Consider the following 20825-nt stretch of genomic DNA (forward strand, 5'->3'; position numbering starts at 1 on the left):
CATAGTCGGGCGAGTAGGCGAGACAACATCATCACTGAGAGGAATGGACGGGAGAAGATCAACCAACGCTTCATCAAATTCTGTCACGGCCTCAAGAAAGCCCTAATCCAATTTATGAAGTAATTGAATCCCCAGTAATTCTTCTACTACATCTTTTCTGATCTTAACAAAAGAAAACTCCACCATGAATCTTGGAAACGAATGGACAATGTTACGATCCTCTCTGACACTACAAGATACATTCAGGCTACAAATCCATTGTCATTAAGTAAGCTTACTTTTTTGTTTGTATTTTTTAATTAACTCTCACATCTTGTGTCTAGATTTAGGCGTTACTGAAAAGGACATGAAAAATGTGAATGTAGCATATCATTGCTAGGTATTTATTTTTGTAGTTCAATATTATATTCTTGTTATTGCTAAGTATTTATTTTTGTAGTTGAATGTTGTATTCTTAAAAATTGTATGACAATATGTAATTGGAGAACTTCTGATTAAAAAAGTTTCTTTGCAATAACAATTTTATACATAGATTATATAAACAACGGTGTAGTTTTTAGCTTTTCGCTACTAGGATTTGGCCCTAGTCCTAACCAAATCCTGGGTCCGCCACTGTACGCACTTAGAGCATCTCCAAGAGCTTGGCTAAAATTAGTAGCCAAATTTTAATGTTTAGCTATTTTGTAAAATAGACAACTTCTTAAAAAAGAAGAGATCCACAACAGCCTTGCTATCGGATAGCTAGTGTCAGTGGTTGGCTATATATGGCCAACGAAAATCAAGGAATAACAAACTTTCTATTTTACAAAACTAAATAGCACATCTGTTGGAGCTTATTTTTCTGTTATACAAGTTCTAAAAAGCTTTCATAATAGAAATAGCAAAGCTGTTGGAGTTGCTCTTATACATCTCCAACAGTTTGCTAAAAGTTGTTTGCCATATTTTGAATTTTGACAACTTACTAAAATATTTGGCAAGTGAAAAAAATAACTATCTCCAAAAGTTTGTTATTTGGGCTTGCCAAATAAAAAAAAGAAGACCCACACCCAGCTACCCCAATTAACTACCAGATTTATAGATATCTGCCCACACTAAACTTTGCAGTCCAGCCATGGCGAGAGCGGAGACCAAATCACCAGGCAGCAGTGTGCCGCCGGCCGGCCAGCCATGGCGTTGGACGAGTCGTTCAAGAGGCCCAGCACCGTGCCGTTCAAGTGGGAGGTGCAGTCGGGCATCCCCAAGCAGCAGCAGCAACAAGAAGCAGCAGGTGTGGGCGGCGACGTGCCTCCTCCAGCTCCAGGGACTAGTCCGAGGCTAGCGCTTCCTCCCGCCGCTCGGCGCACCGTGCCGGCGGACTGTTAGCAACAGAGATCGGCAGTAGGAAAACATAGGAGATGCAGGGGAAAAGTAGATCGAAAGGGAAAAGGAAGGGAAGCAGAACACGCAAGCAGGGTGAAGGAATTTTAATATCTGTTCAGTGTTTTCATCATTCTTGTCATCTCCCCTCACATTACCCTCCACTTTTTTATTAAAGGGCATCGCCCTGGCTTGAGCCCGCAGTCGCAGCTGCGTTTGGACGTGACTCAAGCCCACTCGGGTCCGCTGATGAGGACGTTTGGGCGCCTGGCTCGGTCCCCTTTCCTAGGTTTCGACACCTCCATGTCTGGTGTCGCATCGTTGTACTCGGCTTGTGGTACGGTGCTGACACGGACCTCCTCGTCGGTCCTGCTCTCGCCGCCGGCCCTGCAGCTGTCGGTCCCGCTCTCGCCACCGGCCTCGCAGGAACGAAGAGGAACAGCGCGGGAACGAAGAGAGACAGCGCAGGAGGACGATGCGCAAAGGAGTGCGCGTGTGTAGAAGTACGCGCGCGGATCTAGTCGATGGTAACTCTAGATTTTTAGCAAACATATTTAGCAAACTGTTGGAGAGTTTTTCCATTAATTTGCCAAAATTTATGGGATGACAAGTGTTTTAGCAAACATTGGAGATGCTCTTACGAAGTAAATATGTTAATTTTCTATTTTGCTAAGTTGAGAACTTAACATACTAAATTATTAGAGAACTTTTTTATATTTTGCTAAAATTTTTTGAATGTCAAATTGAGATAGCAAACTTTTTGGAGATGCTCTTGATGCGGAAGCCTATTTCGAACGAGGTTTACGAGCGGAGGTAATAAGACGATAAGTTTAGTTACTCCCTCCGTTCCAAATTATAAGTCATTCCAAGAATATTGGAGAGTCAAAACATTTTCAAGTTTGACCAAAAATATAGAGAGAAATATAAAGATTTATGTCATAAAATAGGTACACTATAAAAATATAACTAACAAAGAATCTAATGATACTTGCTTGGTACCAAAAATGTTATTATTTTGCTATATAAATTTGGTCAAACTTGAAAAACTTTGACTCTCCAAGATTTTTGGAATGACTTATAATTTAGGACAGAGAGAGTACTTTTTAAGGCGATGACCAATTTCATTATTTTTAGAAAATAATAAGAAAGTAATACACAAATTTATTTTGGTGACCCTAACCTATTTTTTTTAATTAATATGGAACCAGATGTGGAAATGATTTTTTGCCGTGTTTTTATTTTTGCCTTTTTTATCGGAAACTAATTTTTGCCATGGGCGGCGGGCGGACGCAATGGGGGGTTAAGTTTTTTGCCACGAGGGGCGGGGCAATAACACTGGAGTCCGAGAATACTGTAACATCCCAAAAATTCACATTCAAAAATCACTCGCATTAAAAATTATTTTCAAAATATATTTCAAAAACTATAAAATAATTTGAGCTCTATAGTATCTCCATCCAATTCTTTTTCCATCCATTCTAATTATCCATCTTTAAATATAACCTGTACCGCATGGCATGAGCATCATATGTCCGCTACTTATCCCTCTTGCTCGCTCGCTCTGCCCGATACCCGGCAACGGCGCGTGCGCCGACCCCACCACCATCAGCGCCGCAGCGCACTCACGCCCGGCCCCCTCGCCGAGCGCACTCGCTCGCGCGCGCACCGCGGCATGCGGGCCCCACCTCTTGCCTTTTCCCGCGCCTCTTTTGCTGTACAAAAAGATAGCAAGTCGCAACGTACAATTAGGCACCATTTATATTTTCGCGCACAAATAACAGCGAGTACCAGCAAGTTTACATGCAAGAAAGCATAGCAGTGCACCCACACATATGAATATATCTCATACATGCATGCATGCAGGACAAGCATGCCACCGTCCATTTGCATGCACCTGCATGCAAAGGACATGGTGATTAGGCACCGTCCATTTGCATGCAACGTGCATGCAAATGGGACATCGTCCTTCGCATGAAATTAGGCACCGACCATGCGCTACAGTAGCATTTTTAATGGCACGCAGCTGAGCGCTTCGGCCTATAAAAAGCCAGCCTCGGGTGCTCACTCTCACCACCCGAGAAACACGTTCACTCACTCGCTCACTCGCTCTCACTTCGCGTATACCGTATACGGCCATACGCACAAGCCGAGCTCGACTGTCGTCGCAAGACGAGGTGAGCAACTCATGAGCATCTCCTTGCTCTTCTCTGTCTTTCTGTAGTATTTTTTCTGTATTTTTCCATGTATTTGTCTGTACCGGTTCACTGCCAAGAACTCCACGAATAGAACCATGACATACAGAAGAGTTCTAATGACCCCTGCTAATTTCTCTCTAACCATGCATGTGTGGGCCAAGCATTAACTCCAAATAGTACATGCATGCATGCAACATGCACTACCAGCCAAACAAATGCCCACGTGAAGCATCCATTCCTTAATCATCGTTAGCCTTTTTCGCATGATTAAATTCCGGCCATTTCACAAATGCCACATGCTAACTCTGATTTTAATAATTCTTTTTCCTAAATTCATCTAAAATCATGATCTACCTCCCATATTAATTTCATGATTTTTGGAGCTCATTTGAATTTATATGATTATTTATCTGTGCCTGTTGTCTGTATCGTTCGTCGCGTATTTTAGTTGACGGAGTGAACGAGCCAGAGAACGAGAACGTTGGAGACGAGTACCGCGAGTTTGACGCCGAGGACCCGGACTGTCAGCAGGAGTTTGCCGAGGACGCCGACGGAGGCAAGTCCAACCGATCCCCTTTGATGCATATTGATCCTATTTTTAAACACAACCCGTAGAAGCCGTTTTAAATATTGCATGTACGATATATGTACGAAGTATTTTCGCTGCTTAGTTAAAACCTGTTGAATAGCCATCCTTGAATTGATATTACCCGGTAATTGTCTTGTTCGAACCTAGGAACAAATAATATGCTATGACAGAAATATTATTATTTAGTATGCTTAGGACTTGTTACTCATCCTGGATACTCATCGCTGTATTTTCTCAAATATAATGATTTTAAAAGTAAAAGGTGTGAGTGGTGAAAATAAATTGTGGGTATTGTGAAAGGGTTAATGAACAAGTTATAGATGTGATTACTATGGAGATGGGGCGGATGGGATCTCTTTTGGGGATGCCCTGGTGTTGTGGCTTATACCTTGCGGGGTTAAGCGTGAAGATATCCGCCTTGTCTCGATTAAGGACTGAGTTGATGATTCATCTTGCCTAACTCATTTATCGTACAACCACTCGCCTTGCATGGGAAAGGCTTAGTCTAAATCCCTCTAGTTAGTATGGCAATCACCTGGAGGCAGGTGTGCAACGGGACACTAAGTAATGTATGTGAAATTGTGGAAATATATGAAAAGAGCTTTGTGAATTATTGTGGTATCTTGAGATGTGGCCTTAGTGTTCCCGTGGTGAGCGCCATTACTTAGCTATGGAGGGTAATGACTTTGATGGATCTGTGCTTGCACGACGGTGTAAGTTATGGTATCCTACTTGTGGGAAAAGTGTACAACCTCTGCAGAGTGTAAATCTATCTGGATAGCCGTGTCCGCGGTCTCGGACGGGTTATGGTTTGGTTTCAACAACTAGATGGGATGGTATGAGTGAAAACATGAGAGTGAGTGTGATTTTGAAAATAAATGGTTGACTGCCATTGTGTTGTGGGAATAAGGGTTCAACAACACTTAAAATTGTGATTAAACCCCCATTTTTAGAAATACTATCATATGTGGAAAAGGAGCTCTTTTACAACAGTATTTGTGAAATGAAACCTTGCATGTGTAAAAAGATAGCTTTATGCAAATAAAACTAAGCCTCATCCTTGATTTAACCATATGCATATATACTGTTATCCCCTTCCGTAGGGTAAAGTTGGATTTGCTGAGTACTTTGTACTCACCCTTGCTTTATTAAATAGAGGAAGATCCGGACTTCGATCCCGAAGTGGCGTTCGAGTAAGGTCGTGTCTGCACCCAACTAAGCCTGTTGGCACGCATGGGAGACCTATCCATGCCATCGGTGCATGCAACAACACAACAATTGGCGAGGTTAGCCTGGCAACAAGCAGTTGGATCACGTGAGCGTCAGTGGATTGTTCCACACTCGGTCTTCCCAGCAGCAGGTATTCATAATTTCAGCATGCTTTATGTGTCCTTTCCTCTTGCCTCGTCGTTATTGTTCTCCTGTGCCATCTCGACGGCTCCAATTTCTTATAGGGCTATGAGTCTATGACAATCCATTTGCAAGATGTGGAACGGGCTAGGACCTGAAGGATGGAAGCAGAACAAAGTATACCTTTATCTATTACTATTAGCTTTAGGTTTATTATTAGATTTTTTATTTTTTAATTTTATTTTTATGTTCCCACGTCCTCTCTGTCGGCCCTTTGCTCAACTCAATATTTTCTCTCTCGCTTACTTATCAACTCTGTGGTTTTAGTCCGTTTTTTCCATTGCTCCGTTTTTGAGTTCATTTACATGAGTCCATTTTTCATACTCATCTTCTCTTTTTTTTAGTGTTTGTCTGAGGATGAGTTGGTACTATAGAGGACTCTTGTTCTTATCGATTATAAGCTGTGCCAAACAGGCACTATAATGTCGTGAATTACTGTGAATATGCATCGTTTTAAATAAAATTTAAAGCTCCAAGATATATATATTTCAAAACGGTTTCGACGATTGCACTTGAAGGGCGGTTTGCACCATTAATTTTTGCGTCGCTACTAACACCTCAGACGTAGTAACGTGGATGGATGCAACATACTGCTGAAGTGCTGCACGGCTGCTTTACCATCGGAGAAGAGAGGATTCGTTAAGATCAGGTTGGCATACACCTGCTCATATCTACTGCCGTAGCTCTGTCTCCGCATAATTAGTGTCGAAATTACAGGGGCAATTATGTACAAAGCTGTCGTTCAAATCGAGCTCACTAAATTGTTCAAACTAACTAAGCAGCTCAGTAATTTTAAGAATGTACAACAGGAAAACTGATGCGGCGAGGCTTTTCATGTCTGCTGATTCGCCTTGTTCCCTGCCAGGATGAGGGAGATCTCCAGGCCACGACTAAACGCTTGATTGAAAAGGAAACGTGACTGGAATGTTGACACAAAGGGGAACCATGAGAAGAAGACGATGGGCACAAAGATGATGGCGCCCATTCCTGCATCGTACATCCTTGCAATCTCACGGACTGAATCCCATAGCCGAAGGGTTTTCACTACCTTTTTCCATGTGACGGCCAGCTGCCATCATGACAAGGAAGATTTTGGTGAGAATTGCATCACCAGGCAAGTTGCCAGCATTAAGTTGGCACTTGTAATATTCCAAATTTGCTTCAATTAAGTAGCAGACATAATGCAAGTATTTCTCAAACAAAATAAAGATGTTGTACTTACACATAGGATACACCAGCCAGTTGCTATAAAAGCAAGTGCACTTGCAAATAAATCAGCAATAGTGAATGATGTGAGCACGATAAGAAGAACAATTCCTGCAATTATCCCAATAGCAAGGACGCCCTGCAGAAACCGAATAAAAGTCGGCAAGGCTGTCGACTTGTTCGGAGTTGCAGTGAAAAGCTGAAAGGCAACAGGACAAAGCTTAGCTTAGAGTTCATCAATATATAATTTTAAAACATGCAGCATTTGAATGTTCAAAGAATTAACATGATAAACCTTGAAAAGAAGAACCATAACAACGAGTACAATCCATGAGAAGCCATAAACCTGCAGTGACAGATAGACAGAACAAACAAAACTCAGTTGGTGATAGGATCCCAAGTTAAATATGACATCCAAACGGTTGGTTATTAATGTTTTTATGTTGCTTAAATTGAACATTTTAGTTACAAATATCTACTTCAAGACCAAAATCCATAATATAATTACTTGGAAAAAATGAGGTATGATAACATCATTCAACAAGGAAAAATCATACATTGTATTTCACATCATAAATGAAATACAAGAATGTTTTGCGTTATACATTGTTAATAAACAGGGTTTAATTCTTTTAGGGCCTGGAAAAGGTGCAGTTAAAGGATTCCTACAACGATCAGATCTTTAATTTCCTATGGAGGAAAAGTGACGCCCTATACTACTCACTTCCCTCAAACAGAAAAGCTACCCGATGATCAGATTCATCAACATTGAAGAGATGAGACGTGAAAACAAGATATATGCAGGATATATGAAAATCACAATAAGATTTTATACTGATGAATAATTAGTTAGAAGAACACCAATTGAAGATCTTAAAGTCTTAGGACGAGAGACAGCACAACTTACTGCAAGGGACGTATTATGATCTGTAATTTTAAGCTTGTACACAATGCCATACTGAAATATGAGAAATCTAAGGCTCAGGATTGTCTCAAGAATACGTCCTCTGAATGTCTGGATATGCTCCTGTATATACATATTGAGAGAGATATAATTAAATAGTGTTAGTTTTAAGTGAAAGGAACAAACCACCCAGGTTAAAACATAATAATAGTTGAAACAAAGGTAAATTGCTACCTGCTCCTCATCCCACCAAGATTCCCAACTGCTATCGCCCTTTACACCAACTCCACCTTTATAAAGTAACCAGTTTGTCCAGTCATCGAAGTCCTCAACAGTCCTGGGACAGGGGACAAAGTACATGAGTATTATGAAAAAATACACTATGCAGCATCCACGTATTTTACTGATGACTCTTGATCGAATCAATGGTGATGCATATACTTCTACCTATACTTCCAGAGAAAACAATTCACCAAATATAGTGCTATATTTCCCCGCGACATGAAAGAAAAATAAACTCTCAATTTTACCAAAGGTCGTATTGCTTGAATGCCAATGAACCTTAGGAAAATAATTTAAGGATAGGGGTATAAAACATACTTTTGCCACTCGAAACCAGAAGGGTTGAATATGTAAGGCGCGAAAAGCCAGGACATAACGAGGAACCAACTACTGATAGTAATCAGTATAAATGAAGATGAACCGCCCTTCGTGTATCCATATGAAATGTAAACGATGAGGAGGAGAGCAACCTCAAGCCTGCAATAAGGATGCCTTTTAGATGGATTATCAAGTAATTTCAGCAAGTACAATTAATTAGAACTATGGATTCCATTTGCTGTGCCAGATCCATGTAATGTCTAAGAAAACATATATCTAGTATTCCCAGGTATGATTCTGAATGGTGAATGCTATATACATAAACCAGAGTTTCCTTGCCAATGTCAAAACATAAGTTATGGCAAAGCTTATATTTCGTGTTTCAAAAGCATCAATACATTATTATCACTCTAAATGATAAATTTCTTCCTCATGACTCAAATAGGCATGTGGTACAATAATATAAGACAGGGGAATTCTCATCCATACAGAGAGCCATTTGAGGGAGACTTCATTTATAACAAGTTAGTGAATGACAAATGGGGTGTGGTCCCACATGTCATTTACATAGACTGATGGGATAGACAAATATGCATATCATAATGATGCTGAACAAGAAAATATTCATACAAGCCACGATTGACATTACAACACTCATACCCATTCAAGGAAGATATGCTAGTGCAAACATTAGTAGTATATGTCAACTTCCTGTAACAATTTATCTGCTTTTTGATAAGTAACAACTTACGCTTTGACAAAGTGACTTCGAGAATAGAGCCTATAATTTTCAGCAAATTTTATGTGCCGAACAACAAAACCTCTTCCAGTAGCTTTATACTGCATAAAGGAAAATGTCAACAAAATTCAGGAAGTAATAATAGTAACGATTATTATGACTCTTTTGTACCTTTGCACCACCATGAAGGATTGTTCTACCAAAGTAATGTGTCCTTGTTCCAAGCGAAAAGGTGAAAAACACCGAACAGAACTGGAGCTGCATTGTAATAAAACTAAAAATAGCCTGCACAAGATTGAAAATTTTGACATGATTGCAAAATCCTATAAATAGCATAAACCATTCTCCCAGAAGAAAAGGAACAAAGATGCTCACCTTCATCAGCCCTAGCTCCAAAATGAAACCCATTATCATCGGTACTGCTGTAAAAATACCAATCTGGACCAAGAATTGAGCATTCAAAGCAGCATCTAGCGCAGTGTTCCCCAAAAACCTAGCTTGGCGAGATATTGAGTAGTCAAGGCCAGAGAGTGCCTGAAAATTATAACAGACTGTCTCAAGTCAAATCATACAAAATGGAAAAGAAACAGTAAGATAAAAATTCCTCAGACAGGAGCATAAACAATTGAAACATTCAAAGTACTCACCAGATATACCCTTCCGTACAAGAAGATATACACAGTTAGAACAGTCATCTGCATGAATAAATGAACAAACAAGCTAAAAGACTGGTAGTATACAACAATATGGAAGGAGTACATGATACATAAACTACATTATATTACATAAACATGTCCAAAACCAGTTAAGATACCTGGCAAAACCAAAGGCAAAGTACGAACTTGCAGAATAAGTTCCCTATACAAGAAGTCCTAATGCAAGGTCACTCCACAGTACAGATTGGCCCAACAAACCAGTTTTCAGGGCCAGGTCCAGGTAATGAGAAGAGACAACCAGTTTCCAATTAAAATTTGTAACAATGTTGAGCATTAAGAATAATAAAAAATTCTGCCAAACAGCCATCTGGGACTTTCAAAGAAGATGAGTTTCTATTTTCGTACTCCTCCAAAGAGCTAATATATTAATTTTTCTAACGCAGGAGAGCGGCATTTGAATGTATTATAGAGATTTTTTTTTTTAAAAAAAAGGAGGGGGAGGTGGGGTTGTCCCCAACAGGATCCTCATACGGGGATCAAATTTGAGTGAGGCAATTACACAGCCTTATGGTTTAAACACATAGAGGAAAATACCAAATACGAGATGCTACAGAAAGAATCCAGGAACCACAAAGTACAAACCATATGAAAAGGGAGCAAGGTAGGGGAGTACCATCGTGCAGACATAATAACCAACTGTGGTGAAAAAGAAGGTTAGCATCCGGAAGAAGTCAAATAACTGCCCTAGACGGTACACATCTCGGCTGAGAACTTGCTCGCCATTGCCTCCAGCAACTTTCCCCTCAAATAGTGCAATTTGGTTCAAGCCAACATCACGCCCTTTCCCCACCTGAAATAAAGGATACTTCTATATTCCCATTTGGAGACAAAACAAAGGATACTTTTGTATTCCCTCTCGGTCATAAACTTCAGGTAATTGAAGATGTGGCATAATGGCAATGCACCCATTGGCTAAAATGCAAGTATTCATGCGCTTCAACAAAATCTAAAAGGTCATTAATATAAGAAGGGTAGCATATGCACCCTTGGAACTTTGTGGATATGAAGGTCATCACATTTACACTATACATAACTTAAGAATCAATACTGATACATAATAACAAAGAAATCTGACTAAGATGATCCTGCATTAAGAGCAAAATTAGCCAAGCACACACGAACGCACTCCTACCAATACAACAAAACAGGATGTCCTATAGTATATTTAGGTTCACCTGTCTTATAAATTGCAAATGCACATATTAATATGTTATATCTTATTACAGAGTGCAAAGTTATGTAATCATGCATGGCCTACTGAGCTAAATAACCATGTGGAATCTTCGAGAAAATTCTCATGTGTAAACCATAATGGGTGCAAATGCACAGTGCACAGTATCCCTGTCCTGCACTTTTGTAGTAATAAAATGACATAAATATTAACCTGGATATATTCATGGTGTGTGATGTTCCCTTGGCGCAAAGTTGAATTGAACCCTGCAGAATGATTAGCAATAATGGTGAAATTCGAATGGTACAAGTCTCCTGTATGAGAAAGTGACTCAAACAAAAGTTATCAATGACTTATGACTCCCAGCGTCTAGTATCATATAAATATATATAAAAAAGAGATGAAATACCATGAATTATAGTAAGTCTGGTCTACATCATTCATACCAAGAATTATAGTAACTCTGATCTACATCAATAGTATAACTGTGTGATAATACATTCTGGCTATTTCGTGAAAATAATCTATCCAGAACATTTGAATAACAAGGCAATTTTTAGTAACAGCAACAGGCCACTCCCAGACGCACAAAAGATGACATGCAAATTCCTAATTCGTAAACAAAAAAAAGGAAGATAAGGGGCAGAAGAAATGGTGTTTTGCAAGGGAAATCTCCCAGTTCTATGTCATTAGTATTTTCGAATTCTAACTGCTTTTTGAAAGAACCAGAAAATCTCAGTATTAAGCAACAAAGACAAGCACATCCATGAGTGTGTCCAAGGTTGCCAACAACCACTACTAACACCAAGTCAAACTCATAATGAAACTCCAATGTAAAGAATACAATCTACCCACCGGCATATATATCTTCACTTATATTAATCACACGGGACGCCTTGCTAATGCCACCTCGGGTTATGTGAAATATCCGATCAAAAACATCAGGATGTCCATAGTGCATTCGAACTCTGGACAAGGATAGTATACCACCAGGAAGTTTGCTCAGTTCTAAATTATTGTCAAATATTTCATAATAAAATGAATGCAGTATAAGAGAGTGCAATGGAATATATTCTCTACAGCATGCTACTACATGGTTGCTAAAATTTACTCACTTGAGGTAAGCAAGAACACGCTGCCCCAAAGTAACAAAACTAGTCTCCTGTTTCGACATAAATGACGCCAGCGAAGAGACACTATTAAAGATTACAGGTCAATACAGAAAATATAATATAATCGAGCAAAGAGCTAACAAATGAGATTAGTTAAATAATAACCTCCCCGTGAAAACATGCTCCCTCACACCTAGGATGGTGGGCTTCCGTATGCCATGGTTTCCATGAACATTACGAAACTCTTCAAGTAAATTTCTCATTTTCATTGCTTCCTCCAAGTAGTTATCCTACATGAGAACTTTGTCAGTTAAGGTTGCACTGGGACATCTAAACTTTTTAAATGTCATTCTGAAATAAATATATACTTTTTGACATGTACATGGATAAGGAAAGTGGCCAGCCCAGTTCAGGATCATCCATGTGCTCATACATACTTTGTCTAGACCACGTTGGACGAGATAATATGAGCAAAATACATTAAGTGAAAACTGAGGTGGGTATCTCATTTCCTATCCTTTTGAGGAAGTTAGGGCTGGTTTGGTTTGAGGCCCCAAGAGGCCAAGCCAAAAATATGTCCATGCTAAAACTGGAACAAACAAAATAGCATGGTTCATGATCAAGCCAAATTTTGGCCAGACAAAATCAGGGAAGCAGTTTGGCCGCCTGAGTTTTGCCCAGTTCTTCAATAGAAAATTGTGGGCGGTCGTCTAGGTATTTTTGCCTAGCTAGATTTTGGACTCAAACCAAACAGAGGCCAAACTTCCTGGACATGGCCAAAATTTGTTTTGCTGGGGGCATAAACCAAACATGCCGTTATCCTCACACCAGCACACTTTGAATCTAAACTGCCCACATGGCCACATTCCATGTGGAGAACATTTATATTAGCACCTAAATATGTCTTTGCTTTACAGGTTTCACACATGAGAAACACAAGGCAAAATGTAGACTAGCATTCTTCATGGGAGATTACGGGAAAATTTACCGAGCATGAACAGATCCTAACACGTCCTTGTTAAGATCACCATAAAGGAAGTTCAAAAGAAATAAGGTTGCTAAATCTAAATTCTACAACCTTAGAAGAATTAACACATAATAGTTTATGAAAATACAATAAAATACATTCTGTGTGGAGATAAAGCTACCGGAAAGGTTGCTTTAGCATTTGTGTGTTTTTTTTGGGGGGGGGGGGGGGGGGGGGGGAGCATAAACCTGATTCATATCGATCGTCTGAACTGCATCTCCTCGAGTGAAGATTATAGCATGGTTTTGGTTCTCAGGTTTGCCTTCGCCAAGCTTGGGGTTCCCAGGCAGTTTAATGCAGTATATTTCCTATTTATGTAGCAGGATGGCAAAATAAAAAGCAAGATGTTAAGGCAAAGCAACATCAATAAACAAACTGCAGTATGTGTGGCTAGATCACAGCAAATAAATTTACGCTTGCTGTAAAAATAATAAATAAATCAGTAGCACATAAATTTGAGGTACAATATATGCATTAGCCTAATTCCAACATAAGTTTGAGAGTATAAAGTAATTCAAACTACATGATCTTTTCCTGAAGTTAAAAGTTCCAAATTTAACCATTATAATACATGAAGAGTACTTTAGTGCAGTTTAAGAAGTTGCCCACCTATAATAATGCCTCAGCTTGTTGAATTCTACTCAGCAACGCTTTTGTAAAAATAGGGATGAAATGGTTGGTATATACTATATGGCAGTGAGTTGAGGCCAGAGAATCAGTATGGTGGTAGCCGGGTGGTTAATGTCAACCAATTCTACTGGTATGGACTACTATATACAATATAACGGCCAGCGCAAAGTGATTTCATACAAATTGTAGTGCTAATGATTACAGAAGACCAAATGAACATTATTGTGAGGAAACAATGGGTATGAAGAACACAATAAAAATTGTTAAACAAAATAGACCAGAAAATAGCGATAAGCTGTGGAACAAGGTTTGAAAATAGTTAGTCGATCATAGAGCATTAGTACTTCTAGCAACAATGGGAATTGCTCACTACTTTGTTGAAAGTTTCCTAAGATAACATCTTATTTATGACTGAGAGAAAACAATTCTATGGAATTTTGCCAGACCAAGAAACAAGTTTTACATCGAGGACTCACAAGTAGGGATGCAAATGGGTAGCCAATAGGCCAATAGTGTTTTTAGGTCAGCTGATCAATTACAATGATATGCCATTATAGTTCATTTTAACGAGTTCTGGGTTGACAGTGACCCGAAACAAGTGGAGCTAGCATCCCTACTCACAAAGTATCTAGTAAGTGGTAAAAGAATGGTAGAGCATCAATATGCAATTATTACTAGGTACATGATTGACCACAAAGCCAAGAAAAGACATGCTACATAAATTTATCTCCTATTGATACAGATCATAAATCATCAGGACTTGATGGGAATGACAGATTGGCAGTGTCGTAACTGATTTCAAGTAGGCAAGATAAATGCAGCGCCACATTGGCAAAAGAATTATTGATAACTTAAGAAAATGGACTGACTTGATCTTTGCCATGAACATCAGCCTTTACAAGCTTGGAATAATACTCTTTTGTTGTAGCCTTCCCATCCCTTGATATGTTTTCCTCTTCATGTATGAAAGCAACCCGAAGAGCCTCATTTCTACAAATTAATAAAAGAAATAGGTTAGTATTGCTCAGTTAAGACAAGTTATTTCACAAGAACCTTGCAGGAAGCAGATCATTCCCACACAAATCAGGTTTTGCGTGTTCTCTACATACTGTTATTTTTAGCATAAAATACAGCAGGGGAAACCCCCACTGTGAGATTTTATAAAGAAAAAAAAAGGGTAAGAATTGTACAAGAGAACAAGCAGAACAAAAGCCACCCAAGAGGCTGAGAGAGCCACTTGGCAACCAGAAAACTAAGAAAAGGGATCTAAACAAAGGAGGAAAGAAGAGTGTTTGCCCTCAGATATCCTAAGAGCTTGCAGTCTAGCCTCGTCTAAGAAGGAGCATTTCCAGGAGGAGAAAGAAGGTCGTCCTCTGTCAAAAATAAAGTTGTTTCGCTGCTTCCATATGTGCCAGATAGCAATGATTGTTAGAGTATGTGTAATGCAGGCCCATGTGGCTAGGCCCATGAGGCCCATGTATCCCTAACTATATGGCCACCCTGGTTAGCGTTGGCCCAAGTAATGAAACCCTAATTCTAACATGGTATCAGCCTAGGCTTTCCTCCTCCTCCTCCCAGCCGTCGCAAGGCAAGCTGCCGCCGCCGCCGCCATGGCAGGCCGAGAGCCTCCTCCCCCCTATTTCCAGCAGTTTCCGGCGCTCCCCTACCCAAGCTGGGCCCAAGCCGCCGCCGCCCTGACTTCCGCTCGCGACGCCTCACCTCTTCACGCGGGCGCAGCGGGCGCGGCTCGGCCTCCTCTCCTCCTGGCGGCCGCCGCAGGTGGCCAGCTGCCTCTGCAGCCACAGCCGCCGCTGGCGGACGGCCCTCCCCTACCACGGGTGGGGGGCGCGGACGGGGGCGCAGGGGGAGGGGATGATGCGGGGATTCCCCCTGCCTGTGGATCCTCAACTGCCACTTCACCACCCTCCGCCGACCTCTTCTCAGCCCGCTGCTGCTGCTGGCGTGGGGGTGTGGGGGGGGGGGGGGGGTTGCTGCTGAGGAGCCCAGCACCTCCCTGCTCGTGCAATACCCCTATGGGATGCCGCCATGGACGCCGACACCATCAGGGGGCAACGGGACCAGCGCCAACCGTTTTCCTGCCCCTCCACCCCCCGCGTTCGCCCTCACCAACGCTCTCGCCGCTGCCCGGGCCGAGTACAAGGCGAGGCAGGCCCGTTTGCGGGAGGCCGCCCTCGCTTGGGAGTGCGAGCGCGACGCGGCCGATGCCCTGGCCAAGCAGATCGCCAACGCAGAGCAGCTCCTCGCCTTCCCTGCTGCCCACAATGGCAGGGCTACCTCCTCCGGCTCGACAGGCGCAGTGGCTGGGGCGGGTCCCCGCACGTCGTCCACCACCACGGCCCTGTGGCACGACCCGGCCGACCCGCTCGTGGCCTAGCTCCACTACCAGGCCGGGGGTGTCCAGAACATCCGGCTCCTGGTACCGGTCGTCCTCGAGCCGAAGTCACCTTCCTACGCTCACCGGCGGGACTTGGTCCTCCTCACTCTGCGCCGCTACGCCCTCGACGACCACATCCTCCTCGACCCCATGGGTGCGGCCCCGACTGCCACGTGGCTACGACTCAACAGCATCGTCCTCTCCAGGATCTTGGGTGCGATCTCCCTGGACCTCCACGACCTCGTCCGCAACACTCTGAGCGCTCGCGGGGCCTGGCTGGCGCTCGAGGGCCAGTTCTTGGGCAACGCCGAAGCCCGGGCTCTACGGCTCGACGCGACCTTTCGTACCTTCGTCCAGGGCGACCTCTCCGTCAGCGAGTTCTGCCGCCAGATGAAGGGCATGGCGGACTCTCTTGGTGACCTCGGCTGGCCCGTGGAGGACCGTATCTTGGTCCTCAACGTCCTTCGCGGGCTCAGTGACCGCTACTCCTACCTCCGAACGAGGATCACCCGGCAGCGGCCCTTCCCCACCTTTCTGCAGGTCCGTGACGCCCTTGTCATGGAGGAGTAACTCAGGGCCTCCAGCCTGGGTCCACCTCCGCCCCTGGGGTCCTCGTCCTCCTCGACTGCTCTCGCTACCACTCCTACGCCCCGTCCTGCCCCGCCACCATAGACGTCACTCCTTGGTCCTCTTGCCCCTGGGCCGAGCGGGGGTGGGGGGGGGGGGGGCGTGGCGGCCGCCATCGCCGTGGCGGGGGACGTGGAGGAGGTCGCGGGGGCAACACGAGCTGGGGCGGAGTGGGTCGCCGACTCTGGGGCTACTTACCCCACCACTCCTAACCCCGGTATACTTTCTTCTGTCCACCCTCTATCTTCCTCTCTTCCTCCTTCACCGACGGTTGTCCTCCACCGAGCTCGTCGTCTACACTGACGCCGACTGGGCCAGGTGTCCGGACACCCGCCGCCTATGTAGCACGAATACGGATACGCGTATCGGTATCGGAAGGATACAAATACGCGGATATGGCAATTTTCTAGGCCTTGTTTAGTTTTGCAAAATTTTTCAGATTTCTCGTCACATCAAATCTTTAGACGTATGCATGAAGTATTAAATATAGACAAAAATAAAAACTAATTGCACAGTTTGGCCGGAATTGACGAGACAAATCTTTTAAGTCTTGTCAGTACATGTTTGGATAATATTTGTCAAATACAAACAAAAGTGGTACTATTCCTATTTTGCAAAAAATTTTGGAACTAATTAAGGCCCTAGAAAACATGATACGCGGATACGTTTTACTATTTTTAATAAATAAATAATAATGCAAATTAAAATTGTAAAAGTCTAAAACTTGATTCACAGGAAATCTAATGTGTAATGTCTGTTCTCTGTTATGATTGTGGCTGGTAGCCACAGCACACGGATCCTATGCTAGGATTAGCACTAGCACAGTAGCACTTAGCATGTGCCATTACTACCAACTTTGTAGAGGCCACCTATTGCAATGAAGCAATCAAGAATGGGCAACACTAAATCAGGAAGTGGAAGTGCAACATTTCTGTGAAAAGACTTAACCCTTCATTGATCCTTCCAATTTTACAATAGTCATTAACAAGTGTACTGTATGTTACAACATTTGGTTCAATGTCAGCTGACAGACCTACGCTATGACTAGCACTTGCACTAGCGCTGCTCATATTTGGAGATGCCATCTACTGCATACAAGAATACAAGCAACAAGAACTCACTAACTGCAGATCGAGGGGGCACACAAGATGGGGAAGAACTGAAGAAGGGGATGAACTCACGGGAAGAGGAGATTGAGAACAGAGAAGGGGGTGAACTCACGGGAGTTCCCCGGATCCACGTCGCAGGGGCGGAAATTCATCGTTGGGCGCTGAGCCGCTGACAGCTGGCGAGCAGGGATGGAGACTCGTCGCTGGCGAGCGGAGGCGGAGGCGCGTCGCCGGTGGCCGGCGAGCGCAGGCGGAGGCTCGTCGCGGTGGCCGGCGGGCAGCGAGCAGGGGATGCGCAGCCGCGCGGGGATGCGACGCGAGGCACGAGTGCGGTAGTGTCCAGGTTAGGGCGTCGGGGACAGGATATGCCCCTGTGTTATTGGGCTGGGCCGTATCCCCAAGGCGGATACGTATCAGCCCACGTATCTGATAATTGCGAAAATAATAAAATTTCGGATACTTCCAGGATACGTATCCATGCCGTATCGGACACGTATCCGTCTCCGAAACGTATCGGATACGCGATACACGTCTTCCTGCAAGTATCCGTGTAACATAGCCCGCCGCTCCACCTCCGGCTACGCCGTCTCCCTAGGCGGCAACCTGGTGTCTTGGTCGTCTAAGCGCCAGCCGGTCGTCTCCCGCTCCAGTGCCGAGGCGGAGTACCGCGCTGTCGCCAACAGCGTGGCTGAGGCTTCATGGCTCCGGCAGCTCCTCGCCGAGCTCCACAGCCCTCTCTCCCGGAGCGCACTGGTCTACTGCGACAACGTCAGTGCGGTGTACCTCGCCACCAACCCGGTTCAGCACCAAAGGACCAAGCATGTGGAGATCAATCTACACTTCGTCCGGGACCGGGTCGCCATCGGCGATGTTCGGGTCCTCCACGTCCCGACCACCTCCCAGTTCGCCGACATCTTCACCAAGGGTCTCCCGTCCTCGACCTTCACCGAGTTCCGCTCCAGCCTCAACATCACCAGTGGCTAGTTGCGTCTGTGGGGGGCTCGTGTGTTGTCCTTCTTTTCATGTTCAGTCTGCAAACTCCGTTAGACTGCGGGAGGGGGTGTTAGAGTATGTGTAATGCAGGCCCATGTGGCTAGGCCCATGAGACCCATGTATCCCTAACTATATGGCCACCCTGGTTAGGGTTGGCCCAAGTAATAAAACCCTAATTTTAACAATGATGAAGATCTCCATGAAGAAGGGATTCTGGTATTGCTGTTCTCTACATACTGTTGATGGGCTTGACCTTGGCCACCACCAATTGAGCCTGTGCCAGCAAGAATGGAACTTGGGCAGCCGCGAATCGGGTCTGGCCATCACGAATCGAGGCTGGCAGATATGAATCAAGTTCAGCACTCTCTACTCCGATGAAGGAGCTGTAGCAGCAGAGGTACAGCCAGAGGAGATGAGCGGCCGGTGGGGGGGGGGGGGGGGTGAGGCACTGTCACAAGACAGAATGGGCACGGGCCCAGTGGAGTAGAAGCAGGTCGGAGAAAAAGAGAGAAGCGCTGAGAAAGAATGCGTGGGTGAGGAAAAACAAGAGGGTTCGCTAACTATCAAGCAGGCCCCACATGTCATGAGGAGATATTGAGGTGCCTTTTTCTTATTCTGCTGCAGCACAGGACTGCCAAACCCCGAAAAGTTTATTGTACCTCCCCCAATACTACCTTTTTGGGGGTGTCAAGCAAAAATCAAGATCAGAAACATTTAACGCTCAAGAATTCTGAGACAAGTGACCAAGAAAAGTCATGTATAACATCTAGGAGACAAGATAACATGATTGGAAACCCCAGAAAATAATTATTGCAAATTTAATCGAGCATCATCTACCACAGCAACCAATAAAAGGAAGATAGCGATGTAACCTTTGTAGTAGGAGAGCAATATCTGCAGCCTCTTGTTTTTTCATTTGCTTCTGTTGTCCATATATTTGGCAAGAAACAACATAAGTAAATTTTATATCTGCTTGGGCCCGTGCATCAGGAGATAACTCATAGCCTTGAGTGTCAATATATTCTGCTGCAGAATTGCCATCTTCAATACCTGATAGAGCAGCAAGGTTAAAGATAAACAAGATATGTGCGGATCGCTGAAGTAACAAACATAAAAAACTATATACCCACCCCCAAGGTATCTCTTCTCCAGGTAACTTTGTAACATCAAAGCTCTTCTATAGTACATCATACCACGCACTGCCTCAGCAAAATAAATCAAGATACATAGCAATCAAATACAGGAGGAAACCATGCAGATAACCATATCAGAATAAAGAATTTAGACCTACCATGTAACATTTTTACTTCACACCATTTTTTCTACTACTTCAGCATTTACTGTAACCAAAAGAAATGAAAAAACAAACTGACCTGTCCTGGCCAAAGTTTGGCCACGATAGGATACCCAAAACCGGAGTTCCAAGGTGTCACTTGGACTATCTTTAAAATCATCTTCTGATGATTCACCACGACCAATTCGTTCTAAGAAGTTAGCCCACTCATCTGCAAGATAAGAACCCGTTAATGTGAAACAATAGGTTTCTTTCGTCATTAGTGTGTGTAAGTTGAAGCAGTTTGCAATGCTCTAATAAAAGCGCTTTACTCTACGGAATTTCAGCATGTGAAATATTCAAGAAAAAGGGAACAAAATTCATGCACAAGGAACAGAGCGCTTTTTTTCTGTAAGGAGGCGTTCTACCAGACTTCACATATACCTGAGCAATGGGACACACAGTGGTGGCAGCCTCAAAACCAACTAAACAATCAAGCAACACCGTAGTAACCATGCTTCGTCATTGTTCTTAAGGCAGTAAGGCAAGGTGTAGCGACCTACCCCCGTCACAACACCTAGGCATTGATAAAGATTGAAGAGAGAGGACCGCCATAGAAGCAATCTGTTAACCAGCAAACTAGCAACAGGAAGGAGGGTGAAAAGAAAAGAAGAAAGAAGGCCTTGCCAGCCCATGCCATCAGCTAGCCCATGTTACTTCCCCTTCATTATTCATCCACCACGATTTGCGCCTTTTCCCATCATCCCTTATCT

General features: G+C 43.4%; 1 protein-coding gene across 1 annotated transcript in view; it reads right to left on the reverse strand.

Moving 5' to 3' along the window:
* LOC8081557 (callose synthase 10) overlaps positions 6142-20825 on the reverse strand; it is a 34696-nt gene continuing 20012 nt past the window's right edge. Inside the window, exons 32-51 of the mRNA XM_021451748.1 lie at positions 20153-20284; positions 19910-19978; positions 19652-19829; positions 14525-14645; positions 13214-13333; positions 12164-12288; positions 12002-12082; positions 11742-11854; positions 11100-11152; positions 10329-10505; positions 9647-9694; positions 9375-9533; positions 9171-9284; positions 9012-9100; positions 8261-8419; positions 7895-7997; positions 7664-7783; positions 7052-7102; positions 6773-6955; positions 6142-6619 (exon numbers count right to left, since the gene is read on the reverse strand). Of these exons, the coding sequence (XP_021307423.1) occupies positions 6383-6619; positions 6773-6955; positions 7052-7102; positions 7664-7783; positions 7895-7997; positions 8261-8419; positions 9012-9100; positions 9171-9284; positions 9375-9533; positions 9647-9694; positions 10329-10505; positions 11100-11152; positions 11742-11854; positions 12002-12082; positions 12164-12288; positions 13214-13333; positions 14525-14645; positions 19652-19829; positions 19910-19978; positions 20153-20284 (2432 nt within the window). The 3' untranslated portion in view covers positions 6142-6382. The remainder of the gene's footprint in view (positions 6620-6772; positions 6956-7051; positions 7103-7663; positions 7784-7894; positions 7998-8260; positions 8420-9011; positions 9101-9170; positions 9285-9374; positions 9534-9646; positions 9695-10328; positions 10506-11099; positions 11153-11741; positions 11855-12001; positions 12083-12163; positions 12289-13213; positions 13334-14524; positions 14646-19651; positions 19830-19909; positions 19979-20152; positions 20285-20825) is intronic.

Source organism: Sorghum bicolor, chromosome 1 (assembly GCF_000003195.3).
Source record: "Sorghum bicolor cultivar BTx623 chromosome 1, Sorghum_bicolor_NCBIv3, whole genome shotgun sequence".
Lineage (NCBI taxonomy): Eukaryota > Viridiplantae > Streptophyta > Magnoliopsida > Poales > Poaceae > Sorghum > Sorghum bicolor.